We start from the raw sequence: 26,502 nt of genomic DNA on the forward strand, positions 1-26,502 counted from the left end.
AAAACTGGAACAAGACAGGGATTCCCTCTTTCACCACTTCTATTTAACAGAGTTTTTGAAACACTGGCCAGAGCAATTAGACAGACAGATGAAAGAAATTAAAGGGATACACATAGGAAAAGAAGAACTCAAATTGGCACTATTCTATACCTGGAAGACCCTAAAAGTTTCACCAGAAAATTTCTAGAACTAGTAAATGAATTCAACAAAGTAGCAGAATATAAAATCAACACCCATAAATCAAAGGCATTTCTGTATATCAGTGACAAATCCTCACAGAAAGGGAAATGAGGAAAACTACCCCATTTTCAATAGCCTCAAATAAACAAAAAAGTACTTGGGAATCAACTTGAAGAAAGAGGCGAAAGATCTATATAATGAAAATTACAGAACATTAAAGAAAGAAATCAAAGAAGACCTTAGAGGATGGAAAGATCTACCTTGCTCTTGGAGAGGCAGAATTAATATTATCAAAATGACCATACTTCCAAAAGCACTATACAGATTTAATGCAATTCCAATCAAAATTCCAATGACATTCCTCATAGAAATGGAAAGTGCAATCATGAAATTTATCTGGAAAATAAGAGACCCAGAATAGCTAAAGCAATCCTTAGCAGGAAGAATGAAGCAGGTGGCATCACTATATCAGACCTTAAACTATGCTGCAGAGCAATAGTAACAAAAACAGCATGGTATTGGCACCAAAACAGACTGGTAGACCAGTGGTACAAAATAGAGGACACAGAGACTAACTCATAAAACTACAATTATCTTATATTAGACAAAGGTGCCACGAATATGCATTGGAGAAAAGATAGCCTTTTCAACAAATGGTGCTGGGAAAACTGGAAATCCATATGCAACAAAATGAAATTAAACCCCTATCTCTTACCATGCACAAAACTCAACTCAAAATGGATCAAGGATTTAGGAATACAACCAGAGACCCTGTGTCTAATAGAAGAAAAAGTAGGTCCTTATCTCCACCATGTGGGATTAGGCCCCAACTTACTTAATAAGACTCCTATGGCACAAGAATTAAATGAATGTAGTGATATTATCTTTGTTCGCTGCTATATTCTAGGGTATGTCATATAGTATATGTTCAATAAATATTGATTGAATGAAGGAGAAATCTCCTCTTTCATCACTTGTATTAAGCCATGACCAGCAAGTTCTACATTGTATTCTCTGTCATGGATTGACCAAAAAGAACTATTACAGATTGTGCAAGACCTTCTGAAAAATATCCTGAATTAAAAGCAAGGTATTTTCTTTCTCACTTCACCCATTTGAGTGCTGAAACATAGTGTTCTGTTTGTGCTATTTGTAATTATTTGTAACTATTGTATGTTCTATTTGTAACTATTATTCAGTAAAGATGAGAATTCTGGGGAAAAAGTAGTTTTTTCTCTTTCTTTCAAAACAGGAAATAAATACATTTGTCAATGTTCGAGGCAATGAATTTTAGCACTCTAACCCTCAAGAAAATTGAGATCAGGAAGTAATTTTTCAGAATTTTTTTTTACTATTTGAGCAATCAGCAGGATGTGTGTGTGTCATTGTAGTGAAATCTGTAGTAATTATCACAGGAATGTTTTTCATATTGTCTTCTCTACTGTTATTGTGCAGCTCTGGATGGATGGCTACTGAAGACTAGAAAAACAATTCAAGGTTATAGAGAAAGCTGATTATGACTTGAGAGATTGAATTTTTGGTTAACTGTAGCCATAAACACAATGACAGACATTGCTACTTAGGAATAAAAACCACCAATGCAATTTCTTAAAGTTTCAGAGTAATAATTTTGTAGAATTTAAATCATGTGACATTTAAGAATATGAATTTATATAGTAACTCAATTAGGCATGGGATAATTCTTATGTATTTCACTATTAATTTTTTAAGCACTAGAATATTATCCCTAATGCATTTTAAAATTGACGTTTATCCTATCTTAGTAAGTATATATTTCCCTTTGATAATATAAGCTGATTATTAAATATTAGCAATCTAATTAGGGTAGAGTGCCCTTCCAAATGCATGCCTGCCTTCTTCACAGTTTAGTTGATACTAAATGGTGTTAAGAATTTTATATGTGAATGAGTTATTTTTGTTTGGGGGTGGACAGAGTTCAAATAGGAACAAATTCCCTCCTAAAGTCTTCATGAAGAAAAGTCTGGACTACTACTTATGGCATACAAATTCTTCATGAACTTGTCCTTGGCAGAATTACTTTTAAGTCTGTTAATGCCTTTTGTTCCCACAGTCCTCTGTTTCCTTAAACATGACCTTTTGTCAACACTGAATGCTAATGTTGTCTAACTAATGTTTATTCTTCAAAATCTAGCTCAAGGGTCCAGTTGCTTTAGGTGGATGCCACCTCATGTAGGCCCAGTATATTCACAATGGCCTTCAAAGATGAAAGAGGGGGGCATAGGAATCAGTGTCAGAGTCGTATAATGCAAGAAAACTCAACTGGCCATTGTCAACTTTGAAGATGGAAGATAGCCGCATGCTGAGGAATGTGAAGGGCCCCTAGAAACTGGGAAAATGCAATTTTAGTTGGAATTCTGACCTTCAGAACTGAAAGATGTTTTAAGTCACCAAGTCTGTGGTAACTATGATAGCAGGCATAAGAATCTAATATATCCACAAAAATATAACTTTTTATAAGTAGTTTAATTCATAAGAGATTACTAAGTTATTACAGAGAGTCCCCACATACACATACCCACCTTCCCCCAACAGTAGTTTACATAATCATTACATTATAAAAACCAGGAATTGACATTTGGAAAAATACTTGTTTAAATTAATTTTTTTAATTTAGGAATGACAGCGGGATGCATTACAATTTTTTAAAAATTTGTAGCGATTTTTATTTATTTATTTTTAATTTATATATGACAGTAGAATGCATTATAATTCTTATTACACATATAGAGCACACTTTTTCATATCTCTGGTTGTATACAAAGTATATTCACACCAGTTTGTACATGTACTTTGGGTAATAATGTCCATCACATTCCACCATCGTTTCTAACCCCATGCCCTCTCCCTTCCCTTCCACCCCTCTGCCCTATCTGGAGTTCATCTATTCCTCCCATGCTCCCCCTCCCTACCCCACTATGAATCAGCCTTCTTATATCAGAGAAAATATTCAGCATTTGGTTATTTGGGATTGGCTAACTTCACTAGCATTATCTTCTCTAACTCCATCCATTTACCTGCAAATGCCATGATTCTATTCTCTTTTATTGCTGAGTAATATTCTATTGTGTATATATGCCACTTTTTTTCCTTTCTTCTATTGAAGGGTATCTAGATTGGTTCCACAGTTTAGGTATTGTGAATTGTTCTGCTATAAATATTGATGTGGCTGTATCCCTGTAGTATGCTATTTTTAAATCCTTTGGGTACAGACCAAGGAGAGGGATAGCTGGGTCACATGGTGGTTCCATTCCCAATTTTTCAAGAAATCTCCATGCTGCTTTCCATATTCCAAATTGGCTGCACAAATTTGCAGTCCCACCAGCAATGTATGAGTATACCTTTTTTTCTCACATCCTTGCCAACACTTATTGTTGTTTGTATTTATAATAGCTACCATTCTGACAGGGATGAGATGAAATCTTAGAGTAGTTTTGATTTGCATTTCTCTAATTGATAGAGATGTTGAACACTTTTTCATATATTTGTTGATTGATATCTGAGAAGTGTCTGTTCAGGTCCTTGGCCCATTTATTGATTCAGTTATTTGTTTTTTTGGTGCTTAGCTTTTTGAGTTCTTTATATACTCTACAGATTAGTAAAATGCTTTTAATTCAGGATGGGAGTGACACTTTTCTGAGTATACCTTGATGTATATTTTAATTTCTGGAAGCATGCTTTATGTCTTAAGTAACCAGAAACAAAATAAGATCAATCTAATAGATGGGAAGAAAGGAGAAAAAAAATACCATCTTAAAACTAAAAGCATATGGAAACAACTCTACTGTCATTCAAGTGAATGACATAACCACACTATAGGGTAAGAAAAGACTAATCAAAGTAATTTATAACACAGTGTATTAGTTACCTAGTATTACTACAGTAAAATAACCTGCAGAAACTAATTTATAAAGATGAAAGTTTTATTTAACATTATAGTTTTGGAGGTTCAAAATACAAAAGGCACAGCATAGGCTTGGCTGAGGCTGAATCTTTTTTTTTTTTTTTTTTTTTTTTTTTGAGGCTGAATCTTTACTTTGTCACCTCACAGGGCTGATGACAGTGGTGGCTGCACATACATTTAGGAGTAAGTGTTCACAACTTGAACTAGGAACAAAGAGTGAGAAGACAGGAAGGGTCCCCTAATACCTTTGAGTAGCACTCTCCCAGTGACCTAAGGACCTTTCCAGTAGGCTCCATCTCCTAATAGTGCCTCCTTGCAGTTCAAGACTCATTCATGAACTTTTGGGGAATACTCAGACTACAGTACTCATTAATTAAGTATGAAAGTTCAGTTTTGGACAAGTTTGAGGAAAGAATTACAAACAGTGAACTTTTTTTAAAAAGTATTTTTAAAATTAGTTCTAATTAGTTATACATGGAAAACACTGAATTCTTTTGAGTTTGAATTGCTGAAATAATTCTGAAATTGTTTTGTATGTAATAATGGAATTTGACAGATGAATAAGTGTTGGTGTTATTACGATACAGGGTTCCTCAGTGGAAGAAGAGACAGACAAATATGAATTGAAATAGAGGAAATAAGGATGGACTGGATTTGAAAGTAATGGTGTTTCTGAAATATATGTGCCTTTATACATGTATTATGTTTATGTATTTATGTGTGTGTGTATACAGGCATATATTTCCTAGTTCTCTCTACATGTAGAAATAGCCTAGAAACAAAGACACTCACATAGAAGTGACCTAATATATACTGTAGTATATATAACATCTAGAATCTTGGTCTTTAATACCATTCTTTAGAGAAATGATTGATTTAGAACTGAGGAAGGGGAGGTACATGAGCCAATATTATTTTGTTAAACTAGAAAGTAAGTAACAATTCAGAAGAAAGAGGAAAAAAGAGTTCAGATCTCAAGGGCATAGGAACTATGTTCAAAGAGCTTCTACTGTTTAAATGTAGGGCATGGTTAGCATAAAAAATAATTAAGGGCAGAAATACTTGGTGGGGGAAGTAATACTTATAGGAGAGAAAAAAGAATCCATGAATTTGTGCTGTTAAGTAAGTAGGGGAGAAGTGCTAGACTTGGAAAATCATTCTGTAGTCATCATAGTAAAGACTTCTGGAAAAGGTCAATAAATGCTAACTCTAAGCCGACTTTTTGATAAGGAACAGGATTCCTTACATGGTTTTACAGTGTCATGCTATAAACGGCATAAGTGGAAAACACCACTAGTTGCAAAGAAAAATATTAGGTATACATTGGAGAAATTGGACAGCCTTTAGATAAGATTTTTGAGATCAAAATTGGCATCATCAAGACAGTACTTCTGATTGTGGCAGTGTGAAGAATTTAACAAATCCCCCACCCCTGCCAAGAACCAGTACAGAATTAGACAGAATTGTCTATAACTATTTCATGTTTCAGAAAATTGTCCAAAAACAAAGGATAAACTCAGAAACATCTATTAGTGTTAGAACAGCAGGAACCTGTAGCAGTAAAGAAAAAGCCAAACAACAAAAAAGATTTCAGGTATACTAAATGAGTAGCAAAATGATAAAACACGTGTTTTCTTTTTTTTTAAAATTTTTAAAATTGTTAATAGATCTTTTACTTATTTATTTATATGGTTCTGAGAATCGAACCCAGTGCCTTACACATGTCACAAATGTGAACACTCCAGTCAAAAGATAGAGGTATCAGACTGGATTAAAAATGGAATACCCAGTGCTTTTGTATGGCTCATGAATTAAAAATGATCTTCAGTCTTCTAAAGAAATGAAAAGGTAAACCATCAGTGAACAGTCTGAAAAGGAAATTAAGACAATTCCAAAGAATAAAATAACCTGGGAGTAAACTTAACCAAGGGTGTGAAAAACTTGTACATTGGAAACTATAAGTCATTACATAAAGAAATTAAAGAAGACCCATGCCATGCACATGGATTGGAAGATTCTATATTGTTAAGATATCAGTCCTGCCCAAAGCAACCTGCAGATTCAATGCACTTCCTAACAAAATTCCAAAGAAAGGTTTTTTTGGGTTTTTTTGGTAGAAATGGGAAAAGATGATTCTCAGATTTCTATGAACTGTTCAAAGTTCTCTTAATAGCCAAAGCAATATTAAAAAATAATAGTTTGAGGTCTCACTTCCTAATTTCAAAATTGATTTTCACAATGTGCCAAAACCATTAAATGGGGGGAAAATAGTTACTTCAACAAATGATAATGGAAAAATTGGATTTAATGAGTTTTTACCCTTACCTTAGACCATGTACAAAAAAATTAGCTCAAAATGGATCATTGACCTACATATAATACTTACAACCATAAACTCTTAGAAGAAAACACAAAAGTAAAACCTCATGACCTTGAATTGACAATTTATTCATAGATATGGCATGATAAACAAATATATATATACACACATATATATATGTATATATGTATATATCATCAAAAATAAAAAACTTATGTGCATCAAATGATATTATCAAGAAAAAAAGGTGACCTTTAAAGCAATTTCACCTCAGGTATATATCCAAAAGAATTGAAAACAGGTATTCAAACAAGAGGATGTACATGCATGTTCATACTATTCACTGTAGACAAAAAGTAGAAATAGTCCTAGTGTCCATCAAGGAATGAATGGATAAACAAAATGTGGTATAAACATACGAAAGTAAGCTCTTCAGCCATACAAAGAAATAAAGGGTTGATACATGTTACACAGCAAGGATGAACCTTGAAAACATAAGTGGAAAACACCATCAGACGTAAGAGGTGGAAATGCAGAGCCACTGGTTACTGGATCTAGGGTTTCTTCCTTGGCCAATGAAAATGTCTTACAACTGGATAAAGGTTTTACAACATTGTGAATGTATTATGTGCCACTGAGTTGTTCACCTTTAGCAACTTAATTTTAGGCTATGTGACTTTTAACTCAAAACTTTTTTTTTTTTAAAAAGAAAAGTTGTAGAAGTTCCCTCTCTTGAATGAGACTAAGGAAACATAAAAACTAAATGAAATATCTGATCCTAGAATGAATTTTGAAGAAAAAGTTTCTTAAAGAATATTTATTGGTTTGGTCATGGTAGTGCATTCCTATAATCCTGGAGACCTGGAATCCTGAGGCAGAAGATTGCAAGTTTAAAGCCAACCTTAGCAATTTAGCAAAGCCCTGTCTCAATCTAAAAGGGTTGGGGATATAGCTCAGTGGTAAAGCACCTCTGAGTCCAATCCCTAGTACCACACACAAAAAAAATTGGGTCACATGTTTTTCAAATTTAAGACTTTAATGGGCCATTAACTTAGTGGGGTCTCACAAAGGATATTTTAATGAATTGTGGTAATCCACAACAGAAGATATCTTGGTTTATCATAATAAGAGTAATCATTTTTCAGGAAAGTTTGTTACTGATTATGTTTATATTCATTTACATATTTACATTAGTGTGTACACATACATATACACATGTACATGTATGGATGTATGTATGCATATTGGATTATATTATAAATATATTTTTATGTATAATATCTCAAATCCATAAAAGCTAGTGCCTAGTGTCTTAGGCAATAAAATACAGACTAATTTTCAGTTTTTAATCATAAAAAAATTGGGTCAGTTGACAAAGTTGGAGTATAAATAGGAGATCACATTTAAAATATTGTTTATGGTTGTTAAATTTTCTAAAGGCAATAACTCTACTCTGGTTGTAAAAGAAAATGTCTTTATTCTTAGGAATATACACTGAAGTGTCTAGGAGCAAATGTCATGATGTATGCAACTTAAACACAAATGCCTTAGATGAAATGTCCTCTAGCATGTGGTTACAAATGTTGAATCAAATGGAACAAAATTTTAATAATAGGTTAAACACAATACATTCTATATGGATGCTTGATCTGTGTAGTACTCAGACTTAATACTTTTCTATAAGTTTTAAATTGTTTCCAAAGACATATTTTTTTTAAATCTTTTTATTCCTAATGTACCTTAATACATAGAAAATATACTGTGTATTTCTGTTCTTTTCAGAGATAAAGACCATGCTGAGTTTGATGTTTGTTAGTCCCAGACATATTTTTATACTTTCCATGTTTATATATATTTAAGCCATATACAGTAGAGTTTTGCATGGTTTTTACATTACATAATACTATGTAATCATTATGCACCTTACTTTCCTCACTAACAATTACATTTGAGGAAATTATCCATGATAATGTATGCTGTGATCATTTACTCATTTTCACTGCTACATAGGAACACCAAAAGTCTTGTGGTTTTATTTAAGTATTTTCTGTAGTGCTGGCTTAGTAGTCCTGAATTCTTTTACTTTGTACTTATCTTGGAAGGTTCTTATTTTTGCTTCAATTCTGAAGAATAGCTTTGTTGATACAGCAATCTTGGATGACATCATTCCAAACCCTCCTGAATTTTAAAGTGTGCTGAGAAATTCAAAATAATTCTCATTGCCTTGCTCTTAAATGTGACCAGACATTGTTCTCTTGAGGCCTTTAAAATTCTATCCTCGTTCTGAAACCTTTGAAATTTACTCTCAGGTTTTTTTAAGATATGCATTTTTATTGACTATAGTCACTCTGCTGTACAATAGATCTCAGAATCTTATTTTTCTCATCTAACTAAAACTTTCTATTCTTTGATCACCATCTCCCCATTTCCCTCCTCCCTCCTCCCCAAAAGGAGGAAATACTATCATTTGTTGTTATAGATGAACCTGGAAGACACTATTTTAAGTAAAATAAGCCTGGAACAGAAAGACCAATACTTCATGATCCCACTTATATGCAAAATTTGATACCTTTTTGTGAAAGCTTTAAAGTCTTTTGATAGTGACTCACTGCACTATTCAGATGCTTTTCAGTTTAGTGAAACAGACTTGAGTGCCAGCTTTGTAGTAGTTATGTGTTAGGCAGAAGGGTTCAGCAGTATGTAAGGCCCAGTGTAGTCTTTGAGTAACTCAAATTTTAACAAAGAGAGCATCAGACAAACAGAACATGAGCAAAGAAAGCAGAAATAGAAGGTGAAAGAAGAGTTCCGAGAGCTAGATAAGTTTCATATTGATCACATAATACTGAGGCTGGAAGGATGAGATGATTTTGGTATAGAGTGCAGACTTAATTTTGTATGTGTTTTCAGACATTTTTAGCATCAGAACCTTAATGGCAAGAACCACAACAATTACAATAATAATGTCATAACTTACATGTTGCATACTTATGTGTTATTGCATACATTTTCAGCTAATATGCATTGATAATTTATCAAGGTACTATGCTGAGAACTTATGCATTACCTCATTTCTTATGCATAGCAACCTTATGAGATAGGTATTTGAGGGGTTTTTTTCTTTTCATTTTACTTTCTGAGGTTCAGTGAGATTAATACATAAAACAAGTTGAAAGCAAAGCTTCATTTGCTAAGTTGCTTGTGTGGAATAGAATACATTTGAAAACCACTGCCCAAAAGAATAGAAAGATATCAAAGGTTTGAGGAGTAAAAGTTTCATAATCAGATTTGTATTTTACTTCTATTATTCTAGACACTGTATGGAGTTGAAGGAAATAAAGACTGGATTAGGAAAACTAGTTATGAAACTTTTACATTAGTCTGGATTAGAGAATATTAAAATTAAGATTTCATCTCACTCTAGTCAGATGGCAGTTATCAAGAATACCAGCAATATTAAGTGTTGGCGAAGAGGGAAGGAAAAATGTTCCCTCAGACATTGCTGGTGGGATTTCACATTGGTGCAGCCACTCTGGAAAGCAGTATGGAGAGTCCTCAGAAAACTTGGAATGGGGCCACTATTTGACCCAGTTATTCCAATTTAAAATCAGCATCTACAGTGATGCAGCCACATCCATATTTATAGCAGCTCAATTCACAGTAGCTAAACCATGGAACCAGCCTAGATGCCCTTCAACAGGTGAATGGATAAAGAAAATGTGATATATACATAGTGGAATATTACTCAGTCTTAAAGAAGAATGAAATTAAGGCATTTCAGGTAAATGGATGGATCTGGAGAATATCATGCTAACAAAATAAGCCAAACCTCCAAAACCAAAGGCCGAATGTTTTCTCTGATAAGCGGATGCTACTCCATAATGTGGGAGTGGGTAGGAAAGATTGAAGGAACTTTGGTTTGGGCAGAGGGGGAGAAGAGGGGAGGGGTTGTTGGGGTGGGAAGAACAGTCAAATGAGGCAAACATTATTATCCTGTATAAATGTATGATTACACGACCAGTGTGACCTTGCACCATGTACAGCCAGAGGAATGAAAAGTTGTACTCCATTTGTGTATAATGTGTCAAAATGCATTCTACTGTCATGTATAACTAATTAGAACAATTTTTTAAAAAAATTTGAACTAAAGGTTTTCACATATTCCATGGAATAAGTTAGAATTGAGTAAAGGGAATAGCAGTTAATGGTGGACCAAGAAGAAATTTGCACATGTTACATGAAGGAGTAAGCTATGGCAAAGAGAAATACAGGAAATAGTGCACCTTGAGAAAAGGAAAGAGACTCCTTGATTTAATGGAACTGTGTTATTAAGGTTAAAGTGATATACAAAACACGATTTGCGTCAGTAATAAAAAGAAAAAGTAAGAAATGGTGTACTTAATTTAACTTCATCTTGGTAATTATGCATGGTGTATTTTCTAGAGTCGCCACTTTTAGAAATTATAAGAGTAAAATTTAATTAAGAGTGCTTATAAAATTCCACACTAGTAGAGGGAGTACAAAAAAGTCAATAGAAATAAAAAGAGGCATAACAAATAAATAGCATGAAATAAACTATTGTGTGTATAGCTATCTTTATATAGTGTGTATATCAATACTGTAATTAGTAAATCAATTAGATGATCTAATTAAGAGACAAAGTTTATTAGACTGGATTTAAAAATATATCAGAGGCTAGGGGTGTAACTTAGTGGTAGAGTGCTTGCCTAGCAAATGTGAAGCCCTGGGTTTATTCCCTAGCACTGGGGGGAAAAAAAGCCATTTACAAAAATTAGAAGAAAAATTGAAATAAAAGGTGGAAAAAAATATACCAGGCAAATTGCAAAAGCAATAAACCTGATGCAGTTATATAATTGTGGTGTCACTTAATGACAGGTATGCAGTCTGAGGAGTGCTTTGTTAGGCAGTTTCATTATTGTTTGAATATCATTAAGTATATATACCTGCACAAAACTAGGGAGAGAGGGACAGGAAGGAGGAAAGAAACAATAGTTTATTATACCTAGGGCCATAATAAATAAACAACAGAGATTAAATCAAGCACAAGAGAAAATGATAAAAGCAAAAAACACAGTAAATACAGGATGTATGAGGCTGCTGCAAGCGTAACATGGCTTACTATTTTTTTAATTAGTAGAGTATACACTAATAAAATATATGGTATAATAAATACGTGAGCCTCTTATAGTCATTTATTTTTATTATCAAGTTTTATATACTGTTCCTAATTGAATGCTATACTTTTAATATGACTGGCAGCATGGAAGATTTGTTTTTGCCAGCATGATCACAAATATGTGAGTGATGTATTGTGTTACAGTGTTAGGACAGTTACAGTGTCACTAGGTAATAGGAATTTATAACATCTGTTATAATCTTAGGGGACTATTATTGAATATTCAGTCCATAAATGACCAAAAAATCATTATGAAACACAAGACTGTATTAATATTAGACAAGTAGACTTGAAAGGGGAAAACATTAGAATAATGCCAACATCTAACACATGAACTTTAGTACAACCTTGGAGATGAATTTGGAAAGAAAATAATTGTGTATTTCCAAACAATTAATATGTTCAGTGAGTGTTGTTACACTGATTTGAAGAATAAAGACAAAACTAAAAGTCTGAGAAAACAAACACTCATAGTTTATGTAGAATTTATAGTTTAACCAAATATTTTCCTTCAGATAGCCCACAAATATTGACTTTTTCTCTCTATGTTATTTCAAGTGTAAGATTGTTGGCAACACAAATATAATTAAATGCATTTGGTAAGCCTTTGCTCTTGTATTTTCAGGAATTCAAAATGTCCTCAGCCTCTTTTGTGCAGTCCTTACAGAAAATAAGGTTCTCTTCCATTCTGCAAGTTTCCAGAGACTTAGTGATGCCTGTAGAGCCCTGGAATCATTAATGTTTCCTCTTAAATATAGGTGAGGTTTTTGCTTGGTAATTTTATTTATTCCCAAATTATGCATTACTTATTGACAAGTCAAAATGTCATGATACAATGATTTTTAATTGCCCAGTCATATTTTATAGTTTTACCATATCAAGAGTCATGATTTTAATAAAATGTAGCCTAGAATTTGGGCTTTTCCATGTTATCCCTTACTGAGTATTGGATAACTTAGTGGGGGGAAAAAACCAATTTTTAATTTGAATGGTATTGTTACTAACATTTAATTCTCTTGAATGCAGTTTGTGATAAAAGTCTTTAGTCAGGGTTGTTTAATATTGAAGGATTGTTGTTAATTTTTAGAAGTTATAATGGTACTATTGTTCTGTTAATAAAGACTCCTTGTCTTGCTGGGTACATTTGGCAGAAATTTAGCCACAAGCTACTTGGGAGACTGAAGCAGGAAGATCACCCATTAAGGCTACTCTGGGCAACTTATTAGCAAGACCCTGTCTCAAAAACTAAAAGGCTGGGAATTGAGCTCAGTGATAAAGCACTCCTGGGCTTAGTCCCCAATACCCCCCAAAAAGTCCTTATTTAGATACCTACTCAAGTATTTAGATGTAAATATCTGGGGTTTTCTTCAAAATAATATAGTAAGGAAGAGAACAAAAGTATGTAGAAATATATATGATTGTGCATTGGTAATGGCCAAACTTGATTGGATACATGGAGCTTCATTATAAATTTTTTCCTGTCTCTGTATTTTTCAGGAGTATGTTTGAAGTTCCCATAATAAAAAGAAAAATATATATAGGCAGTGATGCCAAGTAGTGCTCTATGTAGAACCCTAATATACTGATTTCATCACTTCAATTATCATAACATCTAGGAAACTTAAGTTTATACAAAACTGGATAAAATTTTAAGACTATCTCCAGAATTTCTTTAAAAATTTTTTATCTATGTACTTTTATTTACCTTATAGATAAAATAGAATGTTCTTGGTGTGTGTGTGTGTGTGTGTGTGTGTGTATGTATGTGTATGTAAAAGAGAGAGAGCATGCCATTCTTACTGAATGCAAACATTAAGTATTGAAAGTGAAATTTGAATGAGTAGATTACATAGACAAATTATTACTTAGTCTTGAGAGAAGAGGTTCCATCAGTGTTATTCTGGATTGTCAAGTTTCTTTTTCTTTTCAAAAAATATTAAAAGACCTAAAGAGACTACTTAATTAAGAGGATGAAGGGATAAGGAAATTTGCCTTGGTTCCATTTACTTTGTGTCCTGTTATGTTTAATAATATCTTAAAGATTTTTTAAAAATTGTTTCTTTTACAATTTTAAGAAGCATGACACCATTGGTAATTACTAAATATAGTTCATCTAAAATTCATGCAACATAAAAAGTGAAAGAAAATGTGTTTATGTTGTGGAAAAACAAATGTGTGACACATATTTTTATTATTTCCAGTTATCCTTATATTCCCATTCTCCCAGCTCAACTACTGGAAGTTCTGAGTTCCCCAACACCTTTCATTATTGGAGTACATTCTGTCTTTAAAACTGATATCCATGAACTTGTAAGTATTCATCTATTCATTGTTAAAATTTCTAGTTATTGATTTCAGAAGCCTTTTATATTTCTTTTAGTCCTGTAACATTTTAGGTAATTACTGTTTGCAGATCTGTTGCATTATCAACAGTGACTAGAAGAACATCACTGAAGAGTCAAAATATATTAATTTTGCCTTATTGCGTATATAGGAGAGTTTACAAAGGAATTCGTAAATATATTTAAATACACTCTGAATATATTATTTGTGTTTTTATACATGAGAAAAGAAGATAATTAATTTATTAATTAATATTTTATTTATACTTATTAGAGCTTAATTTATTCATATTTAAAGTGAGACATATAACACTGAATGGCTGATAACTAACGAAGTAAAAGTATTCACAGAAAAGTTTAGTTTAAGAGGAACCAAGTTTTGCATGAACCCACATCAAATTTTTGTATTCTTAATTCCATATGAATAGAAATACCAAAGAGGGAAAAAGCAGTTCTAGAACAATGTATTTAGTTCTGGATATTGAACTTTAAGAGGGACTAACAAGATAAAGAACTTCAGAAGAGGATATCCAGGATTGTCAAGAGTTTAGAAAACTATATTGTATGCTAACATAAGGAAATGTTTAAGATAATCTGATACTATTCAATAGCTAAAAATAAACATTTAAGTAACTGTCATAGGTCACTTAAATATAAGCCATTTCTATATAAGCATTTGTTAAGCCACTTCAGTTTAAGCATTTCTGATAAAGTTGTGCAGTAATGGAATGAGTTTCCTTATGTGAGATGAAGAGTACAACAGCAGAGGAGGCAGAGAGGGAAGGTGGGAGGGGAGGGGAGGGGGGATAGTAGGGGATAGGAAAGGTAGCAGATTACAACAGTCACTAATATGCCATTAGGTAAAAATGTGAGTATGTAACAGATGTGATTCTGCTATCTGTATTTGGGGTAGAAATGGGAATTCAAAACCCAATGGAGTCAAATGTATGAAAGATGATTTATCAAGAGCTCTGTAATGTTTGGAACAATCAATAAAAAAAAAAAAGAGTATACTTTCAAATTCTAAGTGGAATGTAAGGAGGGTTTATATGACAGTTTTTAAAGAAAGAAGAAAATATTTACTAACAAGTTTAGATTATATTTGTGATTCACAAATCTTTAAGACTTTGTTATTCTACTTGTGTTTTATTTTCAAATGCTAGCAAGTAAATGAGCTATGTTGAAATTTACACAGTAATTAAATTGTAATTATAATCAAATTAGAGATATGATTTAAATAAATAGAAGATTATTCAGCATTATAAACAAGACCCTCATTCATATAGGAATTATTCTTCCTAACCTTGTATGTTGTGATATCTAGTTCCTATTTAACTTTAGTATCACCATATAAAAAGATAAATAAATCAGTAAAACCTAATCACAACTAAATAGAAAGATATCCATATAGTTTATAGATAATTTTATTACTACTAAATATAAGTAGTCACTGGATATAGGACAAAGCAGATGTTACCAAATGTAAGATCTTAAATTTTTAATGAACAAATTAGAATAAATTACAATCACATTATCAGTGAGACAACTTCAATAATTTTGGTTAGTTTCCCATATCTTTAAGTGTTTTTCACTTATAAAATGGTTAAAAATTAGGTTTTTGCATAAGCACCTAAATGTTACCCTTTTGATATACTTTTATTTATTTATTTATTTATTTTTAAAGAGAGTGAGAAAGGAGAGAGAGAGAATTTTTATTTATTTATTTATTAATTATTATTATTTTTTTAATGATATACTTTTTTTAAAAAGAGAGAGAATTTTTTAGTATTTATTTTTCAGTTTTCGGTGGACACGACATCTTTATTTTTATGTGGTGCTGAGGATCGAACCCAGCACCCCGAGCATGCCAGGCGAGCGTGTTACCGCTTGAGCCACATCCCTAGCCCTTAATATACTTTTTATGTACCATATTATGTTGGTTAACTCTTATAATAAATATTAATTAACTTATTTAGGATATATCTAACCTACTACAATAAAGCATCAAAATGCAATGGCTTGGACAAAATAAAATTTTATTTAACATTTATACAGCAGTCCATAGACATGTTCCATTATGCCAGGCCAGTTTGCTCTTTTAAGTCATTTAAAACCCAAGCTTCTTTCCTTGTTTCTCTACCAGAATCCTCTCAGGCATTGTCAGAATCTGAATACTTGAGGCTAGATTGCTGCCAGTTCATAGTTTCAGCCTATGGATAGAGGACAGGGCGTAAGAGAGCCTTAAGTACCTCGTTTTGAGGCCTGGGGGTACATGTGTCATTTCTCATGTTCCATAGGCAGAAATTTAGCTATAAGCAACACCTAATTTCAAAGGAAGCTGAGAAACAGAGGGTAGCTGAGAAGCCATGGATCCAGAACTTACTGTAGACAGCCAGGCATCCCTTCCATAGTCAATTCTTCTCATTTTGAATTAATCAAGGCCAAGTTAATTTGCTTAACAACAAATATACTTTATTAATTATGGGTTAATATTTTTTCATCTCTTTCAGTTAGATGTAATCATAGCGGATTTGGATGGTGGCACTATCAAAATTCCTGAATGTATTCATCTCTCTTCCCTCCCAGAGCCACTTCTACATCAGACTCAAGCAGCTCTTTCATTGGTATGATATTTTTTAATAGTAAATTTTTCCTCATCTAAATATGAAACAATTGGAATTAAAATTCATTGTCAGTGTAATTTAAGGAGAGTTATGTTTTTGAAGCATGAATGTATTCCCTTCCAGTTTTTGGAATAGAATTCTTCATTTACCAGGTAATTATCTAAGGACTATACTTTGAATCCTAATTGAATATTTTATGTTCATTTCTTCACCCAGCATATTTATTCAGTAGCTATTATATACCATATACTGTGTTAGATATTGGAAATACCCATGTGAACACAACGATAAGACTACCTCAAAACTCCTGATTCCCCTAACATCCCCCATTACAAGTTAATTTCTGTTTCCTAATGTTTGTTCTGGCATCTCATTCCTCTGTGGTAGATGTGCTACCTGCAAAACAGGGTAATGTTGCCTTGACAATGTTTTTAGTTTAGAAGAGAAAGATAAGAAAAGATAAGACTTTTGAAACATTAAATATTCAATATACTGTGCAGTCAAGTTCTAAATGAATCTTATGGCCAGGGCTTTTCACACTGAAACAAACTTAATTTTCTTATAGTTACATTATTTTACTTAAGTTGATTTTTAAAAATACACTATTTTATTCTATTGACAGTCCTTTCGGTGATTATTTATCCATGATCAGTAAATCAAAAGTTAGAAATTCTGCCAGCGGCTCATGCCTGTTATCCCAGCAGCTCTGAGGCTGAGGCATGAGGATCATAAATTCAAAGCCAACCTGAGCAACTTAGTGAAGCCCAAAGAAACTCAGCAAGACCCAGTCCCTAAATAAAATATAAACAAAGTCTGAAGTTGTGGCTCAGTGGTTAAGTGCCCATGAGTTCAATCCCCAATACAAAAAAAAGAAAAAAAAGAAAGAAATTCTGCATTCCTTTTCAAGATGTTAGTAGAACTAAGGCCTTCATATTCTTAATAATATTCCAATCTGCTGTTTTCCTTAAATAGAAACTTAGAAGTCAGGTGTTTACCAGGAGGGAATTTATTTTCAGAAAATTTGCAATTTGATATTATTGAATAAATTGCATCTCATTTCTAGACCTATTTCATGGTCTTTTTCTATAGGATGAATGGCTTACCCAGAGATAAGTACATGTCTATTTCCCAAAGTGAAACCAGGAGATGATTTTGGATGGGATATAGTCAACCTTTTAAAATTATAATAATTATAGTTTATTATAATGTATATTTAAAATATCATACAAAAGCTGTGATTTCACAGATAATGTCATCTAAGAAAATCTAGGTTTTAAAAGGTGAGTTGATTTAAATGAAAATATTAACCATATAAATGCACAGATGGCATATTAATATAATAAAACCTGAAAAAGTAGTATTTGAGTGATTGAGGAAAGTTTATTATTTCTAGAAAATTTTTAATGATTAAATCATTTTTGTGAACATTTGAAAGTGATGCTAATGATTTTTTCAGGGATTAAATATCAAAATTAACAATAATAAGAATTTTAGTTTTGAGACAGTGACTTCATAGAAATTTTGCTACTTACTGGTATACTTTACCCTACAACAAAATTGCCACCAAATTTGATTAATGTTTAAAATCATTTTTGGTAAAACTGAGTATACCTGCTGTTATAGTCATCAAGCACAATGATGAATTATGTACCACAGTGTATAGCACTATATACTATGAATAAGAGATAAGAACATAGTATACTGTCAAATTAGGACCAAAAAGATATCATTTTTGATGGACCATATGGGAACTTCAACATGTAAGTATATGAGCTTCATTTGGTTAGTAAATAATTGTAATCAAATGTCAATGCAGAACTTCAACAGTATAATAACCATGGATGATTTTAATAGATAACAAAACATTATCATAATGTAGTAGTGACTGAGTTATTTGTTTATAATTATTGTCAGTAGTTGATTTTAAGGGTAGTTTCAAGTCTTGATCTAACTATTCCATGAAAGAAAACCTTAGTATTTGAAAATGATTCTGCAAAGACAAAACATTGTTGTACACTGATAAAGTATAATTTCTTTTTCTCTGTGCAAGTCCTTCATGGACCCTTCTTTGCCTCCTCCTCTCCAAAGTGCTTTACTTCAAAGCCTAACTCATACGTTAATCCTCTTATTCTTTTTAACTTTCCCCGGGTTGAATTAGTTATACTTTATATTTCATATGTTATAATATTTATATACTTAATGAGATTCATCACATTGTATTATACTTTCCCATTCTGGACTACAAAGTTTAAACTTTCTCCTCAGTACTTTAGTTAATTTAGTTTTTAATTTTACTATGAAACATAAAAACAAATACCTGTTTTCTAAAACCCGTCTACATTTATACAAAGCTCTGCCCCAGATTATTCTCTTCCCAGTAGTTACTAATATTTTATAGTTTGGTGTATATTCTTTGAGAACTTTCCATTCTCGTTTTTTTTTGTATATCAGCATGTACATGTCTGTGTACATCTAGGGTTCATTTTATTTTATAAGATCGTATTATGAGGATTTTTTTTTAGAATGGGTTTGCCCCTGTTTTCTCTTGGAGATCTTTCCACAAAAGTACATGAGAGGGCTGGGATTATGGCTCAGTGGGAGAGTGCTTGCTTGCATGTGTGAGGCACTAGGTTCTATCCTCAGCACCACATAAAGATAAATAAATAAAGGTATTGTGTCCATCTACAACTAAAAAAATGAGCTACCTCAGCTAACTGAATTATAGTTTTGTATTTCATGGAGGGAATATAACATATTTTCTGTATTAACATTTCATTTTAATGCCATAAGGAGATTAAGGATAATCTTATTGACTTTAAGATATTTTTTATAACAAAGCTTTTTTGTTTTAGATTTTACACCCAGATTTGGAAGTAGCAGATCATGCTTTTCCTCCTCCACGAACAGCTTTATCTCACTCAAAAATGCTGGTAAGAAATTGAATATTTAAATTTGGTATTTTTTCAAGAGACCTATATTTCTGTTTGTAGAATTGTTAAAGAAACTGAGTGAAGTTAGAGTTAGATGTAAAAAGTACCCCCAAAATACCTAAATTAGAAAATAGACAAAACACTACCAACTGTCCTTGTGTTCTACTTTAGAAGGTGCTAATGGCCCTGTAGGAAAGGGGCTATGAATGTTGCTGGAGGAGACCAGTTAAGTATAGGACAAAAATTGGAACCTGGTTTCTAGCTTGGAAAACTGCCAGATTGAAAGGGTCAGGGCAAGTATTTTTAAGAGGAGGAAGCTTACAAAAGTGAAAACAGTGAATGTTATCATCAGAGAGAATAAATTAAAGAGTGAGTGAATAAGAGAGTTCTAATTCAAAGTCATAAAGTGGAGAGTAATAACAGAGGCCCCTTTTTATTTTTTTCCAGTAAGTTTCTTAGAGTTAAAATTCATGGCCTAATAGGAGCCTCATAGAACTAGACAACTTTGACAACTACATTCATGACCTCCATTTCCTTATCAATTAAATAAATCTATAACTTTTCTTACAGTTTTGAAACCATGGTTCTATTAAAATGTAGATCATCAAAGCAGATTTTTAAATCATATTTTATTAAAATAAGAATAGATTTTTATAAGTTAGATAAATTTTGGAAGGATTTCATAAGCTTTTAAAATTTAGTCTCTTGAGGTTTTTTCCCCCTTTTATATGCATTCTTTTGGTGGGCATAGAAGTCAAAGGACTTGGGAGATATGCCCTCCTTTCACATGGTACAAGAGAATAATGCATTATTTTTTTTTCTCTAGAGGAAAATTGGACATACTAAGGCAAGTTTGGTTTGATTTAGTATGAAGAACTATTTAACAGCCTAAACTACCCAAAGATGGGAAACACAGACAGATTTAGTCTTTCCAGATTTCTTTTTCATCTTTTTGACAAGTTTTTTTTAAAAGAAATTAAATTACCTAATGTATTTCTTATATTTTCAGGATAAAGAAGTACGAGCAGTTTTCCTTAGACTATTTGCACAACTTTTCCAAGGATATAGATCATGCCTACAACTTATAAGAATTCATGCGGAGCCTGTAATACATTTTCACAAAGTAAGATACAGTACCAAATTACATCCTTCAAAAAGCAGACTCTGATTTAAATTTTTAAATCTAGTTCATTTTTTTTCCAGCCATATTTTTTTACTTTAATTTATTAAATGTGACTAAAAAACCTCTGCTTTGAGTGCTTAGATGACAATTTTGTTGTTGTTGTTGTTTTGTAGTTGTATATGCACAGCATGCCTTTATTGTATTTATCTTTATGTGGTGCTAAGGATTGAACCCAGTGCCTCACACATGCTACACAAGCACTCTGCCACTGAGCTATAGCCCCAGCCAATTTTTTTTTTTTTTTAGTTGTTGATAGATCTTTATTTTATTTATTTATATGTGGTGCTGAGAATTGAACCCAGTGCCTCGCACATGCTAGGCAAGTACACTATCGCTAAGCCACAGCATCAGCCACTAGCCCTGACAGTTTTTAATAATACTAAGTTACTGACAATATTTTGCTTTAGAGCATGTTAACTTTAAATTTTTTTAAGTTGATTGTTAGTTTCTGATTTTTCCTCCTGTTATATAGACAGATTTATTTTTTTATTTCAAGTATTAGGCAAAAACCCTTTTTGAAAGAAATATATTTTATAACAATGCATAGTTATTCATGAAGGCATTTATACAGACTTTGGTCATTACATTTTAATTTTATTTTGACCATTTTTTCATTACCAAGTAATAAATTATCATTTCTCATTTTCTTTCTTTACAGACAGCTTTCTTGGGGCAGCGTGGTTTGGTTGAGAATGATTTCCTCACTAAAGTACTTAATGGAATGGCATTTGCAGGTTTTGTTTCAGAAAGAGGCCCACCCTTTAGATCCTGTGATCTCTTTGATGAGGTATAATTCTTATAAAATGAATACATAATTTATAGACGGAATTAGTATAGTAGTTAAAACTAGAGAAGCATTTTTAACCTTTGTTCAACATGTTATCAATTAAACATAATATAATCCAAATATTATTTATTATTATGCTTATAATCTTCATTTGTGGTTAGAAAAATGTAAGTATAGAATGTTTCAGAAGTACATAAAAATTTTGAACAACTGAATTTTCAATAGTTGATTAAAATCTTTTTGAAAATTTGACAGGGGTGGTATTAGTAGAACTCTTACTTGTAGGAAATAATACAGTGATTCCTCTACCAGTCTGCTAGAGAGAAAGGTCTAATGGATGCATAGATGCAAACTATATTTACATTTAATCAGTACCACGGAGCCATAGTTTATCATTATGGCATTCTTATTAACCAACAATCAACATTTGTCTAGCTCCCTCTGAAGATATTAAATATGGGAAAAACATATTTCGTTTCTATTTTCAAGGAATTAGCCATATGAAAGGAGAAATAGAGCCAGTGTGACTCACAATAAAGATGCTGTTTTATAAACAATGAGTATTATTCCCACTTCAGTTTCTGGAAAGAGCACTATATTGGAACCAATAAATCTAAAAGTTCCTTGAAGTCTGTAAAAGAAAGCAACCTGAACTTAAAACCATAGAGAATATAGTAGTGGTCATATTTTGCTCCTGGTAGTTTTATGTAGAGAATATAGGAATCAAAGACTTAAAGATTCTTCATTCGTAGGAGAAGAGTCCTTTAGTCTTTGTAAAGATAGTTAAGGTAAGAATCAAAGAAATGAATGTTTCAGTTCTGAATATGAAGACCTGTACCAAATGCTTTCATTAATAAAAACATGCAAAGATTTAGGAGAGATTTTCCTGGTGTGGGTAATTCTTTCTTTCTTCCTTCTTTTCTTTTTAGTTGTAAAAAGACATAATACCTTTATTTATTTATTTATTTATTTAATTATTTTTATGAGATGCTGAAGGTTTAACCCAGTGCCACACATGTGCTAGGCAAGTGCTCTACCACTGAGCTACAACTCTAGCCCCAATTCTTTATAATCAATTATTGGGTATTGCTTCTTTACTGCTAACATGTATTATGATTGACCATTGCCTATACAAACATTTATATCAGCCTTTAGATTCTGAACTAAACAACTGACACATAATGTCTAATGAAGTTAAATTAAATGTCCTCCAAGGTCCTTTCTAGTTCTTAAATTTTGTTAAGTCTCTGAAGCTTTATTAATGGTAACATTGGTATATGTACTCTTTTTCTCTTCTGTCCAAATTTTCCTTACTTATTCCATTTGATTTATCACAACTAAAAAGGCATATTGATTACTCGAAGAAAACTTGCTTATCACTGCCTCTATTTTTGTAGGTCCTCCTCTGGCCTCTACTTTTTACTCAGCCATGACCTCCTGTTCTTCATTTTCAGCCCTTATCTCAACACCTCCTTCACAATTTCCAAAACTCATTGACTGTAGGAACTACTAAACTGCATTAGTGTTAGTCAGCTTTTTGTTTCTGTGTCTTACCCCTATACTCCTATCAAATAGGCATCCAAGATTTATGAAAAAGTTTGCCTTTGATTAACAGTCTTTCTGAATTCTGGCCTAGTATAGGTAAAGCTGTAGTTTTATATGTGTGTATGCACCTGTGAGTCTATTAGTTTCTAGAAGAAAGAATCTATATTGTTCCTTTTCTTTTTTATCTTCCATCTGTTTTTTTCCATCAGCATTCTTTTCTCCACTCTAAGTATGTGTTACACTTACACAGTTCTCCAAGTAAATTTTGTTAATAGGGAAATGGACTATCATCATGTTCTTCTATTTTAATTTAGAGATGAGGAAATTGAAGCCTAGAAGTTTTAAATGATTTGTCTTAGATCAAACTGTCAGCAGAGGGAGGACTAGAGTCTGAATACCTTGACATAACCATTGGTTCTTTTATTGTGAGTTGGAAATATTTGGAGACTTTATGACTTCCTGAATTTCTCTGAGTAAGAGAATTCTCTTGCAAACAGCCTTTGGAATGATAGGATCTCTCAGTTTCAGAAATTACTTTTCTCAAGAAGAAATAGGGCCCTAAATCATTGAGGAGGGATCACCAGGCAATCCATGAATTCAGTAGACCTTTATAATCCAGCCTAGTGGTGAAACCCAGTAAAAATCTGCAATATTTTGTTTTAAAAATAATATATGTTTTGGATGTTTTTTGTTTTGCAAATTGTATAAAATTAGCACATACATTTTTAATTCAGCATATTTTGGAGTTGATGTTCTACCATTTGATTCTTTTTCCAAGTTGGTAGCTTTTGAAGTAGAGAGAATTAAACTAGAAGAAAATAACCCATTGAAGATTATAAAGCATGTCAGAGAACTTGCTGAGCAACTGTTCAAAAATGTAAGTAAGTATATTTATTTAGATAGTGATTAATTTTAAAAGTATTAATAAAATATTTCCTTTGTAAAACTAAAAAGTTTAATATTTCTGGTGGTAATCTATTTGTCTGGACTATAGATTACAATATATTATAGTTGATACTCTATGTCAAAATAGCACATTTTCACCATATTTTTCCTGTCCATCACTATTATGAAATATCTTAGTAACAATTTTTCCATTTATCATTTGCCCTCATTGTGATTTTCATTTTGATCTCATTTTTAAGACATAAAGAAAAGATTAAATGTATTGGAGGTCAGAAGTATATCAAATGGCATTGACTGATGTGCTCTACTTCAGTGTAGTACAGAGATTGTCAGCTAAATGATGAACATTATTTGAGTTGCGTTGTTTTGAATAGGTAATGGAGACTGAAAGAAGGAAAGCAAAATGACTGGTGACCACAGAAACCCAAAGGTGAAAATATTTCCTGGATAGAGGAAATGCAGTAAATCAAAAGATTAAGATGTGGTTAGGCATAAATTAACTGTGAAGTGACAGGGAACTTGCATGCTTGTGAAATAATGGATTTTGGCTAATAGTGATGGCAATTCCCTTGCTTGTGCAGTTTTGAGTCCTTTTGCTAAGAAAAGTAAAGTAAGTAGGTACTTCTTTGGTACTTCAAAGAGAAGTAGTGGGAAGATATATTCTTAAAGAAATATAGTTAAAAAGGACTTGGGGATCAATATCCTGGCGCCAGTAAGTGTTGTTTAATTCAGTTGTTTGGGCATTGAGTCATCTGTCACTACTTTTACATATTAATTTGAAATCTGAGAAGCAACTGGATAAAAGCAGGAATATTAAAATTTCATGTCATATTATTCAATTGTCTTCCTTTCCTTTCCCCTTTTCTTTTCCTTTTCCTGTAATGAGAATTGAACCCAGGGGGCTGTGCACATACTACAAACCCATTCTACTCCTAAACTATATATATCCCCAGTCCCATTGAATTCTTTCTAAATTTCAAGTTTTACATTCAAAATCTGAGCTTTCTTTGAGGGAAAGAGTACTTTAAAAAACAGATAATAAAAGCAAAGCTCAAAGGTTCTATATATGAACAAACAAAATCCTTTTATGAGTTTTCCTCATCTAAATCTTGCTTAATAGTTGAAAATTTTATTTTAAGTCCTGTTTTATCAGTTGCTAGTGATTCACTATAAATTTGGCAATATATATGCTTTGCCTAGCATATAAAAGGAATGTTAATATCACTAATACATGCAGAAATCATTAGACACAGCATTCTTGTGCCTGTCAAAAGATTAATTTCCATGTTAAATTACTTAACACAACGATACTTTGACTGTTTTTTGTAGATTATAAGTTGTTTTACTAAGAAGCAATATTTCATATTCCTAAATGTTAAATCATAACATATTGGTTTAGCAAAAGCATAACTAAAAGGTTTTCCTGATATTCTTTATATGCCAGAATCTGTTTCATGCATTTATTAACTGAACACATTTTTAGTTGTTTATAACTATGTCTAATATAATAAATGTATTTCTTCCTTAGAAACTGAAACTTAAAAAAATTAAAAGAATTCTTTTAAGAGGAAAACTTGTGTTCTGTGGTAGTCTTTGTTATCTATGATGGATGTATAGAACTAATATGTAGCCAGATCTCAAGAGAAATTTCTGGTTTTCCATTATAATAATAAATATTGAGTGGTTAGTGTAGTGTACCAGGCATGGAATTAAGCACTTTAAATACATCATCTCTAATGCTTACAACACTATAAAGTAGGTGTCATTATCCCCATTTTACTTCAGTATTTGGTTCTAGGCTACTAAGGGTTGGAATCCAGATTTTAAATTCAAGAATTTTCATCTAATTCTTATCTTTAATCTGTCAGTTTGACTTACCTTAAATTTGAGAAAATAATGATCTTTCCAATACATGTCACAACGTGTTTTGACATACTTCCTTTGATCTTAGAAATGACCCTCTGAGATAAATAGGGCTGGTATTGAATATATGAAAAAACTGAAAATTAGATAGTTTTTTTTTCCTTGTCCCAGGTAAGAATGATTTATTGATGGATTTCAGAGAAGAACAAATGTCAAATGGGAATTAGTTCAGTCAAATCGTACTGATCCCTGATTAGCTAGATTTTTATTTTTAGGTCTTTTACATCTATTCCAGAATTTCAAAGTGTTATAGCCAGTTAGTGAATAGAGTTTGGGTTTTGGTGTAGGTTTGTCTCCATTACCTGAGTGCTCAATGCATACAAAGGCATGTGCCAGCCTGCTTTATTGTAAAGACAATTTTTTTTTCATTCTAGTACTGAAATTTTATGATACATATATTTACATTAAACCAGTACATAACTGAAAATTGCAATAAAATGAATATGCAGCCAGACAAAGTGTTGCATACCTATAATCCCTGCAGTTTGGGAGGCTGAGACAGGAGGACCTTGTGTTCAAAGCCAGCCTGCATTGACGAGGCATTAAGCAATTCAGTGAAGCCCTGTCTCTAAATAAAATACAAAATAGGGTTGGTGATGTGGCTCAATCCTTGGTACCAAAAAGA

At 32.3% G+C, this 26,502-nt stretch overlaps 1 protein-coding gene across 7 annotated transcripts in view; it reads left to right on the forward strand.

Annotated features, from left to right (window-relative positions):
• Sbf2 (SET binding factor 2) overlaps window positions 1–26,502 on the forward strand; it is a 401,965-nt gene that overhangs the window by 200,467 nt on the left and 174,996 nt on the right. For 6 of the 7 annotated variants that reach the window (XM_078046492.1, XM_078046499.1, XM_078046494.1 and 3 more), the window contains 7 exons: window positions 12,263–12,395; window positions 13,839–13,947; window positions 16,490–16,603; window positions 19,456–19,533; window positions 20,543–20,656; window positions 21,375–21,503; window positions 23,827–23,925. In XM_078046492.1, the coding sequence (XP_077902618.1) occupies window positions 12,263–12,395; window positions 13,839–13,947; window positions 16,490–16,603; window positions 19,456–19,533; window positions 20,543–20,656; window positions 21,375–21,503; window positions 23,827–23,925 (776 nt within the window). The remainder of the gene's footprint in view (window positions 1–12,262; window positions 12,396–13,838; window positions 13,948–16,489; window positions 16,604–19,455; window positions 19,534–20,542; window positions 20,657–21,374; window positions 21,504–23,826; window positions 23,926–26,502) is intronic. The other variant, XM_078046497.1, reaches the window with a different exon arrangement.

This window comes from Ictidomys tridecemlineatus, chromosome 4, assembly GCF_052094955.1.
Source record: "Ictidomys tridecemlineatus isolate mIctTri1 chromosome 4, mIctTri1.hap1, whole genome shotgun sequence".
In the NCBI taxonomy this organism is placed as follows: Eukaryota; Metazoa; Chordata; class Mammalia; order Rodentia; family Sciuridae; genus Ictidomys; species Ictidomys tridecemlineatus.